At 47.2% G+C, this 22212-nt stretch overlaps 1 protein-coding gene across 1 annotated transcript in view; it reads left to right on the forward strand.

Annotated features, from left to right (window-relative positions):
* The window catches only part of HPSE2 (heparanase 2 (inactive)), a gene marked incomplete at its 3' end in the record, with an annotated part of 106461 nt that overhangs the window by 60071 nt on the left and 24178 nt on the right, over window positions 1-22212 (forward strand). The window contains exons 4-5 of the mRNA XM_083866340.1: window positions 11302-11475; window positions 12030-12201. Coding sequence (XP_083722466.1) covers window positions 11302-11475; window positions 12030-12201 — 346 coding nt within the window. The remainder of the gene's footprint in view (window positions 1-11301; window positions 11476-12029; window positions 12202-22212) is intronic.

The raw sequence follows: 22212 nt of genomic DNA on the forward strand, positions 1-22212 counted from the left end.
TTGAGCCATCCACAAGAAACAAAAACCTAGCAGGGCAAGAGCACAGTCACTAGAAAGCAAAACCAGGTAAGTTTGGACTCAAAGTCAGGTGCCTATTTTGACCACAGATGCTAAATAACTGCAAAATTTCACACAGGGCTAAGCTGATTTCCATAACTGCAGCAGATTTTAAGCTGACAGTGGGTACCTTTATAAAATATCTGATCTGCCCTGCTGAGGGGCTGGGTTTGACTGGTGCTTTCCACATGTATGTCCCAGGCTGCCTGGTGCAGGACATCACGCTAACCATGCTGGCCTTTTCCAGCCATTCATCTGTGCCTCCAAAATCAGGTTCAGACTCCACCCTGTGTGCTTTGGTACAAGATTCCCCCAAAGATTATCCGGGGAGAGCTCCTGCCAAACCGGGTCCCTCCAGCTGAGCCATATCTGTGAGCCCAGAGGAGCAGAGAGAGCCAGGGCCAGTTCCTTCAAATATTTTACAGATTAAGCCCCGGGTCTGGGATCTGTGGGAATCAGAGGAGCTCTGACCCCAGCGGGTTGTGGTCCTCGCTGCAGCACTCGCGGTCTGCCCCGGTAATTGCCGTGTTCCTCGCCCGCCAAGCCTGGTCGGTCGCTCTCGTGTTCAAACACAGCCACACTCGGCACTGCAGACGGGCCCTCTGACATTATCCAAGTGCAGCTGGAGGCATCTATTTTGGCCTTGAAAATGCCTCTTTCTTGGCAGAGCTCTGTGTTTATTATAATGCTGTCTGTAATGTGCAAAAGTACATTTCTGTTTTAACTTCCTTCTTTATGTACTAAAGAGTGTGGTTTTAATTAAGGATTTCAGATTGAAACATTTCCGGTTTTTATGCGTTGTTTTTTTGGTTGGGGTTTTGGGTGTTCTTTTTTTTTTTTTTTTTTTTTTTTTAAAGACAGTTTTCAGTTAAAATGTTTCAGAGTTTTGAAAAATACCAGATGCCCAGCTCACAAAGTGCGCGGAGAGCCGGAGTCACTCCCTCTTCCTCCCGGGGAAGTGAGCGGGCTGTGCTGAGCATCATCAGGCGGGGATGGCCAGAGCGGGGTCAGAGGTCACAGAGGATGATGTGCCGGGGCCAGGACATGCGGAGAGGAAACATCGACTGGACCCACAAAATAAAACACCTGATTTCTGTGGGTTCTGGGTTTAGCGTCCCAATAGCTGGGGGTTATAAGAGGAGATGGCCAGATCCGCATTTCTGTGGGTTTGCGTCCCAATAGCTGGGGGTTGTAAGAGGAGACGGGCAGCAGAGCCTTTCTGCGTGCCCCTGCCATCCATCCCTGGCCGCCGGCTGCACTCCCCGCCCATGGGAAAGGCGGTCAAACAACTTGTAAAGTAAACTGGTTGTTCTGCTACGCATCAACTGCCTAAAAGGAATAATAAAAACAAGGCAGATTTTAACTCTGCTGGTAGTAGAAGAGCTCAAAAACATCTCGTAAAGGCACCCCAATTTTTTGAAAACAGCAGGCAACAAAAATTATGTTAAAAGCAGGTTTCTTGAGCCAGTCCCATGATTTTTGTGAGTTTGACTCATGATTTTTGAATGTTGGGGTTTGGCAAGGCTAAAGTCCTCAGTTTGAATTTGTTCCCGATGTGGTAGTTCAGCCTCCTCGCATGACTGATCAATGTCACTGTGCTCTGGAGCAGCCAGAGATCTGGGGGGTGGGAGGCACAGAGCCTGGTACAAGGCTCTGCTCCTTCTCTGGCTCCAGGGGTGCTGTGGGGTGCATCTGGCTTGCATCCCTGCATGAGAGTCTTCTGAATCAAGCCGTGTGTCTGCCACATGACAGCAGTTTAGGCAGCAAAAAATGCAGTATGGGAGCTGCTGGCTGGGCTGAAGGGGATTGGTGAGGCAGATGCACAGCCTACCTGGATTTTACTGAGATTAAATGAACATGTTAAAAGCGTGCCTTGTACCTGTGCCTCTTTCATTCCTGTTTAGCCATGCAGCATCTGCACAGGGTGTTGCTCAGCCTGTGCTGCCCAGTTCACTTTTTGCAGGGAAGTGCTGAAAACATCTCTTGCTGCAGTGTTAGGGCTTCAGGTGCTGCTGGAAAAGTATTTCTGAAGAAGACCTCTGCCTTGCAACTGTGCCAGCTTGAAAGAGCAACGTGGATGCATTTTGCCTGAGCAGCAAGTGATGCACGGGGTTGTGTGGGTTCTGGCTGTTGTCATTTGCCCTACAGCTGGCAGGAGGAGGTGGGTGTGGGGCAGGCACAGTGCAGTACTTGCCTTGTGTTACAGCATCCGGCTGAACAGCGAGCTGTGGCATTATCTTGGATGCACCTCTGTGGTTTTGGGCTGCACAGAGTTTCCCATGCCTGAGAGGTCAGACTCAGTCACAGGAGGTCCCTCTCCATGTGGTTAGGGAGCAGCCCTGTACAAGGACCAAGTCACCTCTCCTGACAGCACAGAAATGACTCATGTTTGCACCTGAAGCCAGCTTTAAACTCTATAAATCACCATTCTCCCATCCGCGGGTAATACTCTACAGCTGCCCAGGTACCCCTAACTCAACACTCCTCATCCCAATGGGATTCGCAGCCCTGTCCTCCCTGTGAGGTGGCCAGGGAGGGCTTTTAATCCTCCCATCAGCCCCTGTCCATCTCTAGCTGCCTGCCATTTGGGAGCTTTCTGAATGCCTGAGGTGCTGACCACTTCTTACCTATTTGGGAATGCTTTTAAATTGTTCCAGAAACTGCTGTTTGTTGATAAATCACAGTGATTGCAGAGAAGTGTTTTAACTAAACCATGTAAAAGAAGGAATGAGCTGCAGCGCAGCACTGCCAGCTGTCAATGGGTTTAGAAACACACATCATAGATTTTGTTGCTTTTCAGACAGCTGCGCTTATAGCTGTTCTTATAGCCATATAAAACAGTCATTCTGTCAGCAGAGGTCTGGCAGTGGAGCTGGGTCATGTCTGCAGCCGTGTTCCCAAGCCTGGCAGGTTTGCTCCCTCCACGTGCATAGGAGAAGCCTGGAGGAAGGCGGCTCTGTGGCCATGGGGAGACGTGTCCCCAGAGTCAAAGCTTTGCACAGGGTGAAGAGCAGAACGCTGGGCTGTGCCCACACCAGCAGGGGGGTGGTGCCAACAGGGCTTGTCTCCAGCACCCCTGGTCATTAGGAATGAGTAGTGCCCACACTGAGAAGGGCTTTTGGAGGGTTTTACCTCCAGCTGTTGCTGTTCAGGAGTCTGACTAACTGCAGGTCAGGTCCACAATCCACAGCCTGTTCTAGCAGCATTCACAGATCAGGCCCTGTCTGCTGTGGTCCATCCTGTTTGGACTTTGGAACTAAAGCTGAGAGTCACAGAGACTGGGATTAGATTTTTAAAATTTCCTCAAGAGCAGGAAGATAGTACTATCAAATTTGAAGCTTTTCACAGGATCAATATATAGCTTTCAACAAAACCTCATCCTCTGTTCCTTTTCCTATGTAAAAGACCAGCTTTAAATGCCTGGACAAAATAATATTTGGATACTTTCTGCTCATTTTATTTGCATTCCTTTATCCAAAATGGAATGACTCAAGCAAGCTGCTGACTTGACTCACTGCTGCACACGCTGTTTCCCACCAATTCCTTGTGCAAGCCGTGTCGGTGAGATGGAATTGCCACGCAGGCTGTCACCATCTTTTGACAGGACAAGCTGCATCCCACAGAGGCCCCAAGGACACCCAGAAATGTAGGCACTCCTGAGCACTGAGGATGCTGAGGAGCTGTACCCAGGTTTTTCTTGGAGCAATTTCCATTGCTCAGATCCAGTGATCTGGGGTGGCCAAGAAGATGTGGAAGAGCAGGTGGTGCTCACAGTCTTATTTTCCCTTGCTCTGTTCTTCTGCTCCACTCAAACATGTAGCACTCTCCCTGCTCACCTCCATTTCCCTCTGAAACTTTAGAAGATGCTGGATTCATCTTGATCCAAAAAGGAAAATACCTTAAGTTATGCAGCAGGAGAAAACAGCTTTCTTAGCTGTAATATGATCCTGGTTTCTTCCCAGACACCAGACTGGAACAGAGGGTTTGGAAATTGCCCCTCTGGCCATTATCTGAGCTTTACAGCACTTGGAGATTGAACACAGATCCCACATCTCTTCTGAAGCTCCATGTCAATTTACACTTGTTCCTAGAAACCATTACTGTCCTGTGAGCTCTTTACCACGCGAGGATTGAAAACAGAGCTATTCTGCTCATTTGAGCTCTCTTTTTTTTGCATGAAGGCAGAGCTCAGGGCTCATTCCTTCTTCTCACCATCTGAAGATTAAGCTCAATCCTGACTGTTATCCAACCTCGATACCATTTACACACTGAACCCAATGCCTATGGCTTTTATCTGAGCCCTTAGAGCATTTGGAAACAGGCCATGCCCCTTGTCTGGTATCAAAAGAATTATATTAATTTGGGATTCATTCCACAAAATGAGGCTGTCAGCCAGACTCCTTAGCAATTGGATATTGAACCCAGACCTCGTGGTTGTCTTCCAAGTTATATGCCAGCTGGGAACTCAGCCCACAATCCATGGCTGCTGGCCAAGCTCCTTATTGGCGAGAGATTGACACCAAGCCCCCAGACTGCTATTTCTGTGCAGCAGTGTTAAAGACTAAACCTTGCTCACGTGGTCAGCATAATCACCTCTGCGCTGGCAGTGAAATGAAAAATCTAGTTAAAGACTTGAATGAATATTGAGGGTCGATGTTCAGCTGCTTAAAGACCAGGGATGATGACAATTCCCTTAGAAAAAGGCCCCCTTGATATTCCAAAGGGAATAGCCCCAGATCCCCCATCTGTCCTCCAGCTGGATATAAAATCCAGGTTCTCATTAACACACAGTGCGCAGCATTTCTTTGCTGGCTGGCAGTATTAAAGCCAGTTCCTCCAACTTTCAGGTATTCTTCAGATGGGATTAAACTAGATCCCTTTTCTATAGCACCTTTAGGCCCTGCCAAAGCCCTTCTTGTCACTCTGAACAGACCTCCAATGTTGCACCTTGCCTTGGAGCAATAGGAGAGCCTGGCAGGTAGAGCAGAGCAAGGGACAGTTCCAAAAACATCAATCCTCTTCAGAGGGCATTAGGAGCCTGAGCAGGTAGAGAGATCATTTCAGGTGAAATGTGTATCTGAGGCAAGCAAATTTTTCCCTCCAGCCAGCAATTTTGCCCAGGAATTCTTCAGCATCTTTATACAGTGTGGTTTTACTGCATGGCAAAATGCTTCAGAAAACCAAATTAAAACCAAACAGCTTCCCAGCTGGGATGGTCGTCATTAGAATGCAGTTTCCAGCAACTGTGTGGGTTTCTTGGTAGCCTTGAAATCTCTAAAATTCTCATTAAGCAACAACTTTGAAGGAATGGCTTAGCATGCAGCTACAATAGGAAAATCTTCCCATGATCTGGTGGGTCAAGCTGGATGTTATAGTGCATACAGACCGTGTGAGGTGTTGCTTTGCCTCTGAACTTGCAGTGATGGTGAAGGCTGATCTTTGGTGCTCTGACTGTGCAGATTGTGGATGGGAGGTTTCTGGATTCCCTGTCGTGACTGGGGATGCAGTGCATTGGAAGATTTCAAGCCAATGTTGCAGACCTGTCCCATGGGTCTGGAGTTACTCTAACTGTTTGTTGCATATCTTCTGATTCATGTTTATTTGCTAAGAAAACATCAAGCCCTTTGCCACACACAAGTGGTTTTATGAGGATTTTCAATGCAAGACAGACAGAGCAAATGGGATTCAGCTGACGGTGGTGCCAATTTGTTTGTAAATAAATTTTCCATATACCCACTTGTTCTTCTGTAAGTGGGAATATCTTTCTTTTTCCATTCATTGCTCTGACCAGCCATCTTACTCATCTCTAGTCTGAACAGCCTGTACTTCCCTTTCTGCCCACTCCTTGTAAAGTTCTCTTTGGGCTTCTCTTTGCCAGTTCTTTCCCAATCCAATTGCTCTGCTATCACCTCTGGGGTGCTCAAGGGGCAGAGGATGCTGCTGGCTTCAGTGCTGGCACCAGGAGCTGTGTGCAGGGACACTCCATGCTTGCTCAAAATTTATGGAGAAGGCAGAGTTGGGCAATAACTGTGATTAGTTGAAATTGTTATTTCTAGAGCTGCATTTCTTTGCTTTATCCACAGAAGGGTTCATCTGTTGTGCATTGGATTGGTCACTCAGCTAACCTGTGGATTTGGGAATTGTGCTGTGTGCTGCCCAGCCCATGCTCAGCTCTCATCTCACCCTCCTTGGTGCTTGCATACTCCGTATGTGCAAGAGATGGATGTGGTGAATGGTGGGGATAGAGGGGGAACAGGGTCTTCTTCCCCATCCTTCTGGTTGCCTTCCCAGAGTTACAAAAGCCCCTGGCACGATGCCATGTCCTGCCACCCCTCAGCCCACTGACTGACCCCAGCTTCTCAAGGTACACATTGATTTCCACTCTTCATGCTAAACTCTGCCAAAGCAAAATTCCTGAAGCAGAATAAAAAATGTGGAAGACTTTCAAGCCCAGAGATTCTTGAACTGTCCCTCTTACCAAACAGCGGTCAATACTGTGCTCTTTATAAAGACTCTAGTATAATGTTTAATTCAGTAACTACGACTGGAAAGTCTTTCCAATTATTTTAAACTGCCAGAGATATTTTAATGTGCCTCAGATTTTGTGTTGGCATGCTACAGAGTTAAGTACCATCCATCTTTCAGAGAACATTAAAATTTAGCCTTGTATAAAAAGAAGAATAATGGGAAAGAATACCAAAGGATGTACTTGTCCCTTGAACCCCACCATCATTTGTGGTTTCACAGACACCTTCTGCATTTTGAAATTGTTTGTCTCTCTCTATGCAGGGTATGAGATCAATACAAGCAGCTAAAAGCTTTAATTTCTGTGCAGAGCTTCATCTGAGGGCAGGACTGGGAGCAGATCTTCACTGGTGGCCACCCAGCCATGCATTGTTGGACTATATTCACTCTCTAGATGAGTTCAAGCCTCTACAACCAATGATGCAAAAGTTTGAGTAATCACAAATATCTTCTGATTTAATTTTTGTACCAGGGCTAAGCAGCGTCTGTCTCTGACCACTGGCTGCTGTTTCTCCCACACCCACCAAGGCACTCTCCCCTGAGAGAGCCCCCCACCAACACTGCTGCTGGGTGTGAGGGGATAGAGCATGGAGCTTTCCTGCCTCAGGCAGCCTCACTCCAACTACATGAGCATTATAAATGGAAGAAGCTGATTCTCAGCATCCTTGCACTTTTTCTTCTTTTCTTTTTCCTTATTCCTTCTTGCTGAGCACAAGTGGCACATGAGTGCTGAGCATGTGCATCTCTGCACTGGGCAGAGGGGGAGAAGGAGCAGGGAGAACATCTTATAAATCTAGTTCTGCTCTATTAAGATTCATTCTGGTACGACAATGGCTTTTTCTATTGAAGTGCTTTGTGAAAGCCTTGCCTAATGATCTGTTAGCTGGGGAAAGGTTAAATTCCTGTATGATTTTCTTTGTTTGATGAAGAAAAAACAGTGCAATTATCCAGAATTCAAAGTGAGTTTTAGCCAGCTGTTAATAATACTGAGATTCCTCATGTTCTCATTACTCAAAAGTAATGTTGCCATCCCTAGTCATGGCAGTAAAATATTTATAGCAGTTTCTTATGGCCTTATTTGTACATATGGAGGACTGGACATCACTCAAAGTCTTCTAAATAGCCTTCTTTTTGTGCTTTATTCATCCATAGAATCATTTGGTTTGAAAAAGACCTCTAAGATCATTCAGTCCAACCATTATCCTAATACTGCCAACTCCATCACTAAACTATGTCCCTAAGTGCCATATCTACATATTTTATACTCCAGAGGTTCAACCACTTCCCTGGTCAGGCTGTTCCAATGCTTCATAATGCTTTCAGTGAAGAAATTTTTTCTTGTATCCAATCTAAATGTCCCCTGACACAGCTTAAGGCTCTTTCTTCTTGTCCTACCTGTTCCTGCATGGGAGAAGAAGCCAACCCACACCTCGGTACAACCTCCTCTCAGGTAGTTGGTAGAGAGTGATAAGGTCTCCCCTGAACACCTTTTCTCCAGGCTGGATACCCCTCACTCTTTCATCTGCTCCTCACAAGACTTGTGCTCCAGACCCTTCACCAGCCTTTTTGTCCCTCTCTGGATGTGCTCCAGCACCTCAACATCTTTCTTATAGTGAGGGGCCCAAAACTGAACACAGCACTCAAGGTGAGAGCCTTACCAGTGCTGAGTACAGGGGGACAATCACTGCCCTGGTCCTGCTGGCCACACAGTTGCTGATACAGGCTGGGATGCCATTGGCTCCCTTGGCCACTGAAGCACACTTCTGTCATACATAGCATGAAGGTATTCTTGTCATCTAACTGCAGCTGTCTGCAGTGGAGATGTCCAGTTTATAAGGCAGTCATCTCAGAGGTGAGAGACATGCCCTTAAATCACTAATGGTTAGGTAGCTTGTGCAAACTGATCATAAAGACTCTGGAGGGTCACTGGACTGGTGCTTCCAAGTTTGCACTATCTCAAGACAGTTGCCAAGAGTGAAGGCAGAAAGTGTATTCAGTAGCTGGTAGTCTTGATATCATGAGTGGCTGTTTTGGCAACCTGGTGTGATGCAGAGATAGGTTAATTAGTACTTTTCTGCTCTTTGTAGCTTCAGTGCAGGCTATAGGTGCATCTGTCCCTGGAGACCACTGGAAACATGCAGGACCAAACCCCAGATATCTGTGTGTTTCTCCTAGCTCACTCCCCTGAATGTTGAGGTTTCTGGCTTGGAAAGTCGTGGCAGAACATGAAATACACGTGGCATCTCTGCGTCCAGGCACACGGAAACAAAATAAGTGTCATGGGGAAAATATAATTTCATAGTGGCAGGCCCTGTGTTGGGATAAACAGACGTCCTGTTTCCTCTCATGGATGCATGGAAAATCAATTCTCAGCCTTCTGCAGTGGCTCCTAAACATGAACCAAATCCCATTTTGTAGTACAGTTGTTTTGTGCCAGTGAAAAGGTTTCATTTCTAGCAGGGGAACTGCAGGTAACACCTTTTTTGCTATCCTGATTTGTGATTAGGGTGTCTATCTTCTCTTTATAGGAGTCTCATTTCAAATGAGACTTTTTGCCTGAGGGTCTGAAGTAAATAAGAAATAAGTAATAAGTAACTGTATCTGTCTCTAATTCACTAAGCATCCAGAAAAACAGCTAATGTGCCTGAACCACTGGGTTGAATACATTAGATTAATCTAATTCAGCTACTTTTCAATCAAACAACCAGTAGCATTTTGAAAAAAAGTTGTGAAAGGGATTTAGAATTTCTCTTCCACATTTTTGCATTCTTCTTCTTTCCATAACTTCGCTGTGTTGCATTAAATATGTAGTTATTCAGTTAGCTTATTTCCTGGACCCTCCTTAAAACTTTACTTTTAAAATAAATTCATTCTTCTCAGACCTCAGAGCTGGCTCTGTATTCACCAAGATTTTCAGTGACCAGGAAAAGCAACAGAAAAAAACACAGACATACAGTGAACAGCTTATCCCACCTGGAGCAAGCAGCTCTCTCTTGTCACCATTTCACTTGCACCTCAGGTGGGCAGCATGGCTACAGGAAATCTTGGAGCATCATTGCTGGGCTTAGAGTGATTCCCTGAGTGTGTGATGGCCTTCCCTACATCTCCTTCATCTCCGTTTGCAAAGGTGATTCGTTCTATTACCCTGGTGCCATGGCAAGTCAGATGTATCCTCTGCTCCTTTATGCCCCACTTTTTTTGGAAATGTGCAAATAGACCCAGAACAGGCTGCCTAGACCCTTCACTGTAACTTCACTGTAAATTACTGGAAGCTGACCTAGGTGTGCATCTTTCTCACTGCAGTTCAGTCTAGATAAGGGTTACCTCAGTTTCTGGAGAGAATATTGTGTGCAATCCTTTGTGAACAAAGCCTCAGACCCCATCAAGGTGTAAGACCTAAATGGCTGCTTTGCTGCCCACAAGCCCTGCTCTCCTGTCAGTACATTGCTTCAGTGTGATTTGTTCTTGGCACTTTCATGTGGCTGTTGATCATCTCTTTACATTTTGTAAGTGCTGACAAGCAACTTGGTTATTTGTCCAAGTGTTTTTCTGGGACCTGAAGCCAGTCTGCCTCCTCTGTAATTCCCAAGCGCCTCCTTCCCCTCTTCTGAAAGTGGAGCCTATGGTCTGCCCTCCCTGGCCCCCTGGAACCTCCCTATCCCTGGTGGCTCTTCACAGTTAAGTGGTTGCATCTTCAAGGCTGCTTCAGGAAGCTTGCTGAGTGTCCTGGGATGCAGTTCAACAGGCATGGATGATTGAAAACACCACAGTTATCTAATTGCTCTCTAACCAAATCTCCTCTTGCTGTCACGTGAGTTTGTATCCTGCTAACATTGGCATTAGCTTCGTGAGCAATTTGATTCCTGTTGAGATTTTAGGGAAGTTTTCAGAAAAAAAGAGCAGTAAGTGTTTTGTCTCTCTGCCCTGTGCTAATGCTGCACCTCCCTGAATAGTGGGTCAGCTCTTTATTTGGTTTCTCCTGTTGCTGCTGGCTGGTGCCCCCACTGCTCATTGAGACCACAGGGAGATGCCATCCAGGCAGTTTTGGGGCCAGCAGATAGCACACAGACCCCACAAAGCCCCAGCAGCCTGGGAGGGCCTGCTGGTAGCGGGGTTTGGCCAGGCTGTCACTAGGCAGGGAGCCCCTCTCTCCCCGGGCTCAGGGATGACATGAAGCTCCACTGTTTGTGTGCAGGACAGATGTCAGCCAGGTGCACAATGCATGAAGCCTGTATGTGATAATTGCTAGGACTGAGTTACTGCACTGGGTCTGCAGAGCAAAGACTAGGCTGTTGTGGGGTGCAGGAAATGTGGCAGCTCCAGGGTGGTAACTTCCTCATCTGCCCCCTAGACACTGCAGGGATCTGCTCTGAAAGAGATGCAAGGCAGAATAAGCACAGGAAAGGACAAACTTTCCTTGCCAAGAGCAGATGAAAAGCAATGTTATAAAGTCACTTGTCTCTGGTAACATGGCCCCAGCTCTGACACAGAGGTGGAGGGCATCCAAGTTTCATGCTGGAAGGAGATGAACCCACACCTGGAATCCTATCTGGGTTTCAAAGGTCAGGTGCCTTTCTGTGGTTACAGATGTCGTGGGGATGGCATTTGACCCTGGCTCATCCTACATAGAAGGCAAGGTATGATGGACAGCAGGATCATTTGAACCCCCCTGGAACTAGCTTTCCTTTGAATTACAAACTGTTTTTTGTTTCTTCCCAGCCAGGTCTCTAGACAAACTCTATAACTTTGCTGACTGCTCTGGCCTTCACCTGATCTTTGCACTGAATGCTTTGCGCCGAAATCCCAACAACTCCTGGAACAGCTCCAATGCCCTCAGCCTGCTGAAGTACAGTGCCAGCAAGAAGTACAACATCTCCTGGGAGCTGGGCAATGGTGAGTGTGGGAACAGGAGAGCTGCTGGAATGAAGCTTGCTGTGGCAGAAAGACAGTCACTTTTGGAAGAGGATACTTGTAGCTCCCAGGATGCTTTGCCAGTGTATTTTCAGAGGGATTTAAAGGCCCCTGCTGTAAGGCAGCACCACCTCTAAGACTTGGTGTTAGTAAGTCTCTTAGCTGGACATTTCTCTCAGTTGGTATTAATCACATTAAATGTTTCTGCCCTGGCTGCTGGGCCCAGCTGGTCCTGGGGGGCCAGGCCAGCTACTGTAGGGACTTGTATGGTGGCTACAGTGGCAGGGGAAGTGGGCAACCCTATGGGGACAGCAGCATGACACCAATGTACAAGTCCTTCACCCGCACACAGCAAAAGGGGCACAGGAGAGCAGGCAGTGGCTGCCATCCACTTCTCAAAAGCTCCTTCTTGCTCTGCAGAGCTGCCTGCATCCTCTGCAGAGGTCAGGCAGTGTGACAGGGTGAGCTGTGTGTCTCTCTGGAAGCGCAGAGGAGGAAGCAGGGCTGACAAGTTTTGTCTATTTTTGTTTTCTCAGAGCCCAACAACTATCGGACCCTGATGGGCCGCTCAGTGAACGGCAGCCAGCTGGGAAAGGACTACGCTCAGCTGAGAAGCCTGCTGCAGCTCATCCGCACTTATTCCAGGGCACACCTCTATGGGCCAAACATTGGAAGGCCCAGAAAGAATGTCATTGCTTTCCTGGAAGGGTAAGTGGTGCTGCGTTGACTAAAAAGAGCTCAGAAACCTGCCCTGAGACCAATGTCCTTTGCAGCAGGAAGTCTTGCAGTCCAACAGCCTCCAGGATTTAGTGAGGCTCTGTGTGGTTGAGCCACCACAGTACCAGAGGCTTTGGGACATGGTCATCTGTACTGCTAAAGTTCTGCAGAGGTCCTTGGTGGGATTTTGGGCTGGACTGAGTAACACTCTCCCAAGCATTTCCAGCATTTCCCAATTATAGGCAGACGGAGGTGTCCAACTTTTTGGGATGTTAAGCATTGTGGATGCAAGCTGCTGCAAGCCCAAAGGCTGCAGGGTCAGGATGTGGGTCCTGGCACCACTTACCAATGTGCACATTATTATCTGAGTCCTCCTGGACAAATTGCTTTGCTCTACCCATTTGGTGATTTCTTCTCCCTGTGTTTTCTCCATCTGTGCAGAGGAAGAACCTATAGCAACTTTCTTCAGAGCTCTCTTCTCCCTCCTAGGGGGATTGCCATGTCTCTAGTTTGGGAAGGCCAGAGGTGGAGAAGGAATGGTGACAGAGAGGGACGCAGACACCTGGAGGTGACGTTGGACAGCTACAGGAATCAGGGAGGTGTGGGAGCCTGCTGGCAGCAGGAGTTGGGTCTGTGTGGCTCAAAGACCATGCAGCAGAAGGGAAATTCCCTGCAGGACTGTAAACAGAAACTCCAGTGCAGAAGGCTGGGCAGGGGGAGGTGTGGAAGGGATTCTGCTGGGAGCAAAGCTGGGTCTAGCATTCATTAACATCTGCAGGAATGATCTGGCAGAAACAATAAACAGCACACTGATGCAGTCCCCAGCGAGGCGGGGAGGGAGCCAGGGCCAGATTCTCAGCCCTGCTGCAGCAGCACAAAGAGACCATAAAGCTGGTTGAACCAGCTGTGACGCCAGCATCCCTCCTACTGATGAGAATGGGGGAAACAGCCCCTGCACCCACACCGGGGCTGCCACCGATGGCACGGGGAGCATCGCCTGACAGAGCCCCACGTTCGGTGCCGCGCGTGGGAGCGGCGCAGGGGGAGTTACAAAATGTTGTAGTAGCCTTGATCAGCAGGAAATCTATTAGCGCCGGGAGGAGCAGGCTGAGTAAGGAAAACAATGGGGATGAGAGCCAAGAAGCTATTAGAGAAAGGGAAGTCCTACTGCTGCGTTTGCCCTTCATACGCTGCAGCCGGGTCCCAGGGAAGAGGGGTCGGAAGAGCCAAGTCGCACGGCCAGGGTGGTCCAGCAGATAAATATTGCTGGGCTGTGTCTTGACTGACGGCAACCCTGGGAGCAAGGCTGTACTGTGCAGTCTGGTGGAGATAATGGCAGACACCCCATCTCAAATGAAAGGGAAGGTATGTAAGAGCTGCAGCCCTGCTGATGGGATAGTGAGGGCTCTTCATAAACCCCCCCAGCTGGTGTGGAAAAGCTCTGATGAGCACACCTTCTCTCCAAGCTATATGTTCTTTTCTCTGCTGCCATCCCTGCCTTCCAGGATGACTCTGTTCCATGGGTGCTGAAAGAGTTTTGTCTCTCCCATGGAGAAACCTTGTGTCCTGCACTCCAATTTCTGGTGTCTGCAGCTCACAGCAAGCAGCACGTGCCTGCATGGCCTTACAGCCTGTGGGGTCCTGTGGGAAACGAGCTGCTGCTCTTTCAACATAAAGACCCCATTATTACCAGGCAAGGCGTAAAGAGGAGGGACAAGTCTGATTACACAAAGACAAAGGGCTAAATGCTAATTTGCAGTATTTGGACATGGAGTTGCAAAAGGATAAACAAATAACCCCCATTGCCTAAGCTCTTTGACAGCATGAGCTTTATTCCCAGTAGCTCCCCAAGGTCTCTTCAATATGTGGGTTAGTGCTACCAAGAGCTCTGTCTTATGCAGCAGCATTCAGAACTGGCCCGCAAGATGTGGCTCAGCACGTGCCTTGTGCTGTCACAGCCAGGACATACCTCTCAGAGTCCTGCGTGAGCCACACACAGTCAGCAAGCAGGAGAGAGGAGAGGAGAGGAAATTTAGGAAGGTTCTTTCAAAGGCAAATCTGCCATCTGCCTTTCTAGACCACCATGAGTGGTCTATGTAGTGTTCACAGTAGGTTGAAGGCTCTCAAGTGAAGTGTGTGCAGATCATAGTCCTGATGATGTGAAATTTGCAGTTTTTCTCTTCTTTTAAAAAAATATGTGATGAACAGCAGAAGTCGATCATGTGGGAGGAGATGTGTCAAGTGGAAGATTATGCATTGGGAGTTAACTAAGGCTGAAGGGGTAAGATGACACCCCCGACGCAAAGATGGGATGGGTGGATTAGTCTGTCAGGCAAGCATTGCCATGTTACACAAAGTGAGGAAGTGAGTTTTGGTAGGGGAAGTAATGGAAATGAGCTGAAATGGGACAGGAGACCTCGGAGAAGTTCAGGGCGTGTTCTCCAGCAGTAGAAGCTGACATTAGATGTTCTTCAGGGAAAGCCTCTGGAGATACCTGAGGTCCCAAAACACTCAGAGAAAAGCATCACTGTGAAGTATTAACTAGAATAACATTTTCATGTTCCATGCTCTGTGTTCCAAACTTTTTAGTAAATTTTTAGTTATTATCTCAAGCAACCAAACTAAACTTATTCTTTGTGCTTAAATTTTGTCCTGAAATCATGGTAGTGTCAACATGAGTTGGGCATTTGTATCTGCTGAACACCTCCACAGCTCTTCTGACTAAATCCTTATGCCAGTCCTCCGGGACAGGGTGGGACTGAACCCCTCCTGAGGTGCCACCTTTCTCTGGGGTCTGCTACAGTAATGGGCAGTTTGGGCACCCGAAAGTTTGCAGCCTATAGGAGGGTGTGCACGCTGTCCTCTGCGGAGGCTGTCCTTAGGCAGGTGACACCGAGCTGTGCTGGGTGACAGCTACACAGTGGTGGAGGTGGGCTATAGTGATGGGAGGAGAGCCTGAAGCACGGGAGCTTGAGCTTTGCACACCCTTCAGTGCTGACTTATTGCCCCTGAGCTCCTCCACCACCCTGCACAGAGTAATGGCTTCAGAGCAGCCACAGCCAGGGGTGCCACCCTGGGCTGGCAGGTCCTGGAGCCTGGAGCTGGGTTGCTGCTGGTGGTGTAAGGACAGGCTCTGCAGTGGAGAGCTGCTGCAGTGCCTGGGCCTTCTATGCAGGAGGCTAGAAATGGTGTCTTGTGGATGCACAGGTGCAAGAGGGAATTTCTCCAGACACAACCAACAGTTGAGTTTGATGAGGTGATAATTAGACCATTCATGCAGCCTGAGCTGTTGCAGAGCAGACCATGTTAGCTACCTACTGTGTCTGCAGGTACAGGCATCCCAGGACTGCTCACAATTTGCTTGGGGAAAAAAATATGGGATTGTAAGGAATTAACATAGATTTTAACAGCAGATCAGGAATCAAACACAAAGGTTAATGCATGGCTGGATAGCCCATTTGGTGCTGGAAGAGAAGAAACACGAGGAAAAGCTCTCAGGAATGAGAGATGCTAAAATGTCTCTAGAGCTCAGAACATGTGGTACAAAACTTAGGCTGGCATGTCTGGGTGGGTTTGGGTCTGGGCTCTCATGAGCCATTGTTCCTCAGCTGATGTACCTCAATTTTTTGCCACTGGTAACTCACAAGTTTTGGTGTGTTATCTCTACCATGGCAGGAGCTGCAGCAATGCTGGCAGGGTAAGGGCTGGCAGGCACTTTTGCTCACGCAAGACTGGCTGTTGATGCTCTGTGGCCAGTTTAGGTCCTGAGACTGCTGATGATGGGGCAGAGAAATTATTTTTGTCTGGAGCTACACTCTTTCCCTGTTCCTCATCCCACAGATCTCAACATCACCAGATCTTGTGGCTTCTTGGCTTTTTCTCTGCCCTCTTTCCAGCCTCCTTGGCCCCTTTTTGCTACTGCAGTCACCATTGTTCATCCACCCTCTGGTCACAGAGCCACAGCCCCTCCAGCCAGATGGCAGAAGTAGGTGACGAGGCTTCCAATTGTCAGTCTTCCCCTTCCAAGGTGCAAAAATGTTTCTTCCTTCATGATTTTACTACCTCCTGCTCCTGGTTTGTGATGCTTGTGGAGACTTAACCACCCACCCAGTTCTTTGTGTCTCCTTTTGGTGATGTCATTTCAGAGTGGTCTGAAAGGAGCCCATAAAGCTGAAGAAGCACTTTTGTCAGTGGTGGTGAAGCCCTTCCTCCCTGCCAGCTGTGAATATGCCAGGATTGGGAGGGGGCATGTCTTAGTTATTTGTGGGCAGCCAAGCAGGGGTCAGCTCAATACCTGACTCAGTCCTCAGCCCTGCTGCTTTCACCCACAAATCAACCCCAAGACAAGGTTTCTAACACTTATCTGGTAGAGAGAATTTTTAGCTTAAAGTTCATTAAATGGCACAAGTTGAACACTGGGTTTCCACCAAAGCAAATTCAAAGTGCTAAAAACAGGCAAGACTTTGGTAGCGTTTTGATAACTGCCTTTGCCTTATGTCTCTGCCATCATGAGGATGGAGAGGGCTGTGCCTGTCTGTACAGGCCAGCACACTTCAGTTGGTTCAGGCAGTCATTTTTATCCAAATAGCAGCCAAAGACGGTGTATAGACAGAGTTGTTTGTTTAAATTCAAGTAAGAAGGAGAAATAACTATCTGGAGTAGGTGGCATCTGGCAAAGGGAAGGACTCTGGATGAATTTTAGGAATGAATGTAGGCATTTTTTCTGTCCTCTTGCTGAGAAGGACTTCTGCCATATTCGACACAAGGGACTCGTAAACACTGCATTTTTAGAAGCTGTTTTGGCTGTTTGACTTTCTTTTAAAAAAAGTATATCCTTGCTGAATTTTATTATACAAGCTACCACAAGGCTGGTGGCACAGACTGTACTAGGACACTCAACAGATCCAGAGCAAGAATTTTGTGCAAAAATTTAAGCCACAAGACAAGGAACTTTAAATTAATGATACAAAGGGAGAAGGAGGTCAGTGCAGCATGAACTCAAGTTCTGGTAGCATTGAACTTATGAGTGACTCAATTCATAGATACGTTGAAATGAGGTGTGAAGGATGTGATGACTCATTTTGCAGTTGGTTATATAGCAGGGTTAAGGAGTTAAGATATAAGGAAAAGATTTGGCTACTGCTCTTGTAAGAGGAAAGAGTTAATATAGTTGTTGCTTCTGAAACTTAATTTGATTTCTGGAATGCCAGAATCACAGTCACCTGTATAGGAAGAACAGAATGGATAAGAAAAGATATAGATGAGATTATAGCACTGTGTAAGTACACATTGTACTTTCCTTCTGATTACTACCTACAATCTTAGTCATTTCATCTCAGAAAAGATGTAATAGAACCCAGAGGTTACAGAGGGGAGCTGAGGATGTACGTAGTGTGTGATTTCTTCATATGAGAAGAGATTAAACAGGCAATGCCTCTGCAGCTCAGAAGAGAGACAGCTCACAAGGAACTTTACCAAGGCCCAAGAGCCTGTGAATGGGGTGGTTTGTTCACAGTGCAGAAAGTAGTTTGGAAGGAAGCTTTGTAAAGAAGGAGGAAGGTTATTCACATGGTATTCAGTGGCTTTGTGTAAGTAATTGTCACAGGGGCTAGGGGCAGGTGAGTCCCTGTCTCCTAACTCCTTGAGCTCCCCAGGACATAAAGCCCTCTTTGCTGGAAGGCTTGTGCAGCCCTGCCACAGATCAGGTTGGCTGAAAAAGGTGATGCTGGGGAATACAATATATCAGCAGATTTATACCTAGCTCATACTGGACTCTGCTCCCCAGAATGAAATTCATTAGTATCCTCTGCAAGATAAAGGCTTTGCAGCATGTGGTGTTAATGGAGTCTAGTACTTCTTTCTGCTGCTGCAGGTACTCAGTTGTGCTGCTGGAACCTAAAGAAGTCAGTAAGTGAAGCCCGAGCCTTAGTGACCCTCACCAGCCAACTGAGACACAAGGTGAAGTTCTTTCTACCCATCACTGTTGGCTCAAAAGGCAGAGATGTGCCACCCTGCTCTAGGGATCCACCAGGGCACCACCACACCCACAGGCAGGCCAGTCTTGTTCCTACATTTGGGGCTTGTGCAGGGTAGGGACTCTGTTTTGTAGTTCTTCAGGGAGTAGCAGATGAAATAACCCATGTTTGTAAAGACCAGCACTCAGGAGTCATTCAGATGTTAACCACCTGGATGCCTCTGAAATAACAACTTGTCTCCTTGTGCAGCTGCATTCTTCATTCCAGCATTGCATTTTATTATTTTTTTTTTTAATAATTTAAAGGATAAAAATCTGCAATTACCTGCATGGGAAAGAGATTTTCAAACGTGGATGTCTCTTTAATGTAACAGGAATAAGCCTAGGAAGTTCCAGATGCTGGCAGCTGAATCCAGACACATTCAAAAGAGAAATAATGTACTTGAAGGGTAATTAGCCATGGGAGCAATTTGCTTAACGTTGCAGTAGGTGCTCCATGACTGGCAAGTATTGAATCAGGACAGGAGATGTGTTTCAGATGTGTTTCTGCCAACACTAAAGGGAAAGTTCTAGTTCTGGGAGATGTGGTTATGGGAGGTGCTTTGGAAGAGGTCAGATTTAACCTATGGTGTCACAATACAGAGTTTGGGTATCAGTACTATCTTGAGGTGTTGCAGCCCTCCTGCTCCTTGCCCCCACAGCTCACTCATGACCTGTGAAGTGAGCCCCACCTTGTGCTAGTACTACCATTTCTAGGACAGAGCTGTGAACTGTTTGGGCCACTGAGCAATGCTGAATTACATTTTTCTCAGTTCTAGCTCAACACAGGGCCCCACAGGTAGTAATGGTGGCATGGGATGCTGGCACAGAGCCAGTTGCAAGGATAAGAAAATGGACATATCACAGAGTAATGGGATGAGTTGGATTGAAAAGGAACTTAGTGATCATCCAGTTACAACACCCCTGCCATGGGCAGGGACACCTTTCAGTAGACCATGTTATCCTGGACCCCATCCAACTGGACATGAACGCTTCTAGGGATGGGGCATCCACAGCTTCTTTGGTCAACCTGCTCCTGTGCCTTATCACCCTCACAGTGAAGAATTTCTTGCTAATACCTAATCTAAACCTAGCCTCTGTCACTTAGATGTCCTTATCAAGCTCAGTGACTTTGTATCATCCTCAGAATCAAGAAGTCCTTTCCCAAGATTCCTATTCCTCTACATGTCTCTGATGTGTTCTGCTTTCCCACCTAGAAGTGCTGTCTCAGAAGACTTCAAAGACTTTTCTTGAGAATTTTAACATGTGCCCAGGTTTCTGATATGTGGAAATCCAGCCAGGAACGTTACATGGGCAGGCATAGGGGCTGCCACCCTTCTGAATTCTGGGGCAGTGCTGCAGCATTTGCCCCTACAGCCTGCACAGCATGGGCTGAACTTGTCCCGCTGCTCCTGGGAGGGATTTAGTGCACATGTGCTGCAGGGTCAGTTGGTGCTCCCAGAGAGAGCCCAGTGTGTAGGGAAATGGCAGATTTACTGTGCCAGCCCAGCCCATCTGTGCAGCACATGTGCAGGGATCTGAGCTCTCACGGAAGTGTCTGGGTCACTGTGCCTGCGCCACACCACACTCATGGAAATCACACAGTCCAAGAGATCCCAAATGAAAATGTGTCACCAATGGTCATTTTGACCTTATGGATCTTCACTGCCCTCAAAATCTGTGGATGGTGCATAGTAATAAATCCCGATTGGTTAAATCCCTATTCCTAAAAGAAGGATATTTGGATACCTGTGCATTACTGCATCTCCACCTCCTCTAGGCTTTCATCTCTTGATCCTGCAGTACAACTTGTTGGCTGCTGGGCTGCTCTAGGTTCTCTCTGGAGAGTAGAGACCACTGCCCAAGACATCTGGGGAGCTTCAGGAACAACTCAACCTTTAAAGCCAGGACTTGAAGAATTACCAGGAATTTCATCTTGCAAAAATCTCAACAAAAGGAAAAGGGAAGAAAACAGAAAGAAAGAAAAACAGACATGGAAAAGAAAATTTGAGCTAGATATGTATGTTTTGTCATAAGATATTAATATTACCAGAACTAATTGATTCATCTTGCTATTATAGAGGCAGAAGAGGAACACTAAGCAAGCCAGGGCTTGTCTGTCCTGTTTATGGTCTGCATTGTGCTGCCTGAGTGATGCCTGTGCCCCAGAACAGTTTCTCAGGAGCTTTTTATCAAGAGGCCAAGCAGCTTCCTGGAGACATGGGAGATGGGGCATGTGGATGTCCTGCTTCTGCTGCTCCAGGAGGTTAAAATGAGGGTTTGCTTTGCTTTTCAGTTCCTGCCCAAAGACCACTGTAGGAGGTGTTTCTTCAACAGGGCTATTGTCCCTATGTAAATGGCAAGGAAAACCAGAGAGCTTCTTCCTTTAAGCTTGGCCTGCTCATGGTTTTGATCTGTGAGGGGAGAGTGCCAAGCAAAGCCTGAAGAGGTTATTCAATAAAGTCCAGAATGGTTTGCTTTCAGGCAGAATGTAAAGCATTTGAGGTTAGAAAATAAGTCGGGCTAATCTTCAAATCCAATTGCAACATATTGATCTTCAAATCCAATACAGATTGTGTTCATAATTTCAGTTTAGAGTTCATTAGTTCACTCTTATAGACTTTGTGCATTATATTTTATGCAGCAACCCCTGTACAGAGAAATTAAAACCTGGGAGCTAGGTTTTTTCACACTTGTGGCGTATTTCTGCACACTTAGTTTAACACAACAACAACACCTCCTCGGCAATATTTGCAAAATTTTCTTTTTTTCAGGTGACCAGTGTGAGTTGTGGGGAGCTCACACCTCTCCCTATGGCTGCACTGGGCATGGCCATTCTCCCTCTGCTCAGCTGGGGAGGAACTGTCCCCAGCCATCACATTGCCACTGGTCTTCAAGGCCTGACCCTCAAGAGAGATGTAAAAGCATTTCAGAAAAGCTTTTGCATCTTTTGCAGAGCCTGGGAGCTGAGCTCACAGTACTGATGGGTAGCAGAATCAGGGATGCATCAATACTACAGAAGTTTACAGCATATTATTGTTTTTCCATTTCTAATTGTATCTCTTGCCTCTCTGTCTGCAGGGATTTATTATTGCTGCTTTTGCCAGCATCCTCTTATGCTCCACAGGGTCCAGCTGCCCTTTTGTCCCAGTCTATAATTGACCATGGTCATTAATTTAAAGTCAGAATGATCATTTCCAAGCTATATTTAGCCTGAAGCTTGCTGCTCTTGTTTCAGACCTGATTGGAGGCTCATGTGCCGGAAAGCTGCTGCTCATCCCTGCCATGACAAATAGTCTGATGGTCCTTCCTCACAAACCTTCCCCCTCCCTACCCTCGGTCATGGGGCTCTCCTTGGGGTCGCTGGACCCAGCACCACTCACCCCTGTGTGGAGCTGGGACAGCTGTGACATTGCTGCTGTGTTCCCGGAATCCTTGTGGATCAAGCGCTGCCCAAGAAAATACAGCATTGTTTCCTTTCTCAGCATATTCATGAGCTCAAGCAAATGTCTCCTGTCATGTGTGTGCATTATCACTTCCAAAATGCATCAGCCACGCAGTGCACGTTGCACTCCTGCTCAGACAACGTGCCTGTCCAGTTGGAGTATGCCTTTGTGTGTTTCCATATCCATGCCCCTACACGTAAGAATATAAGAACTGCTTGGGTTTCCTCGTGGGAGCTGCAGTTTTCCAAGGTGCTGTTTCGATTTCTAGGCTGGGGAACTAGGTAGAGACCCCTGCAGCCACCAGCTCCTCCTGTCGTGGTTCCATACAGTGCCCAAGATTAGGAATTGCTTTGGCTTTGGGGCTAACAGTGTGAGCAGGTGGACCTGAGTAGCCTCAAGTCTGACTCAAACAGGAGCTGTTTGGAAGAGGTATTTTCTTACTCAGGTCAGAAGTCACCAGGAGAATAATACCCATATATCATTGACTTGAACCTTGTCCATGGAAGTGCTGTGGTTAGGCATAGGAAAGGAATAAACCAAAAG

This window comes from Zosterops lateralis (assembly GCF_965231275.1).
Source record: "Zosterops lateralis genome assembly, chromosome: 8".
NCBI lineage: Eukaryota > Metazoa > Chordata > Aves > Passeriformes > Zosteropidae > Zosterops > Zosterops lateralis.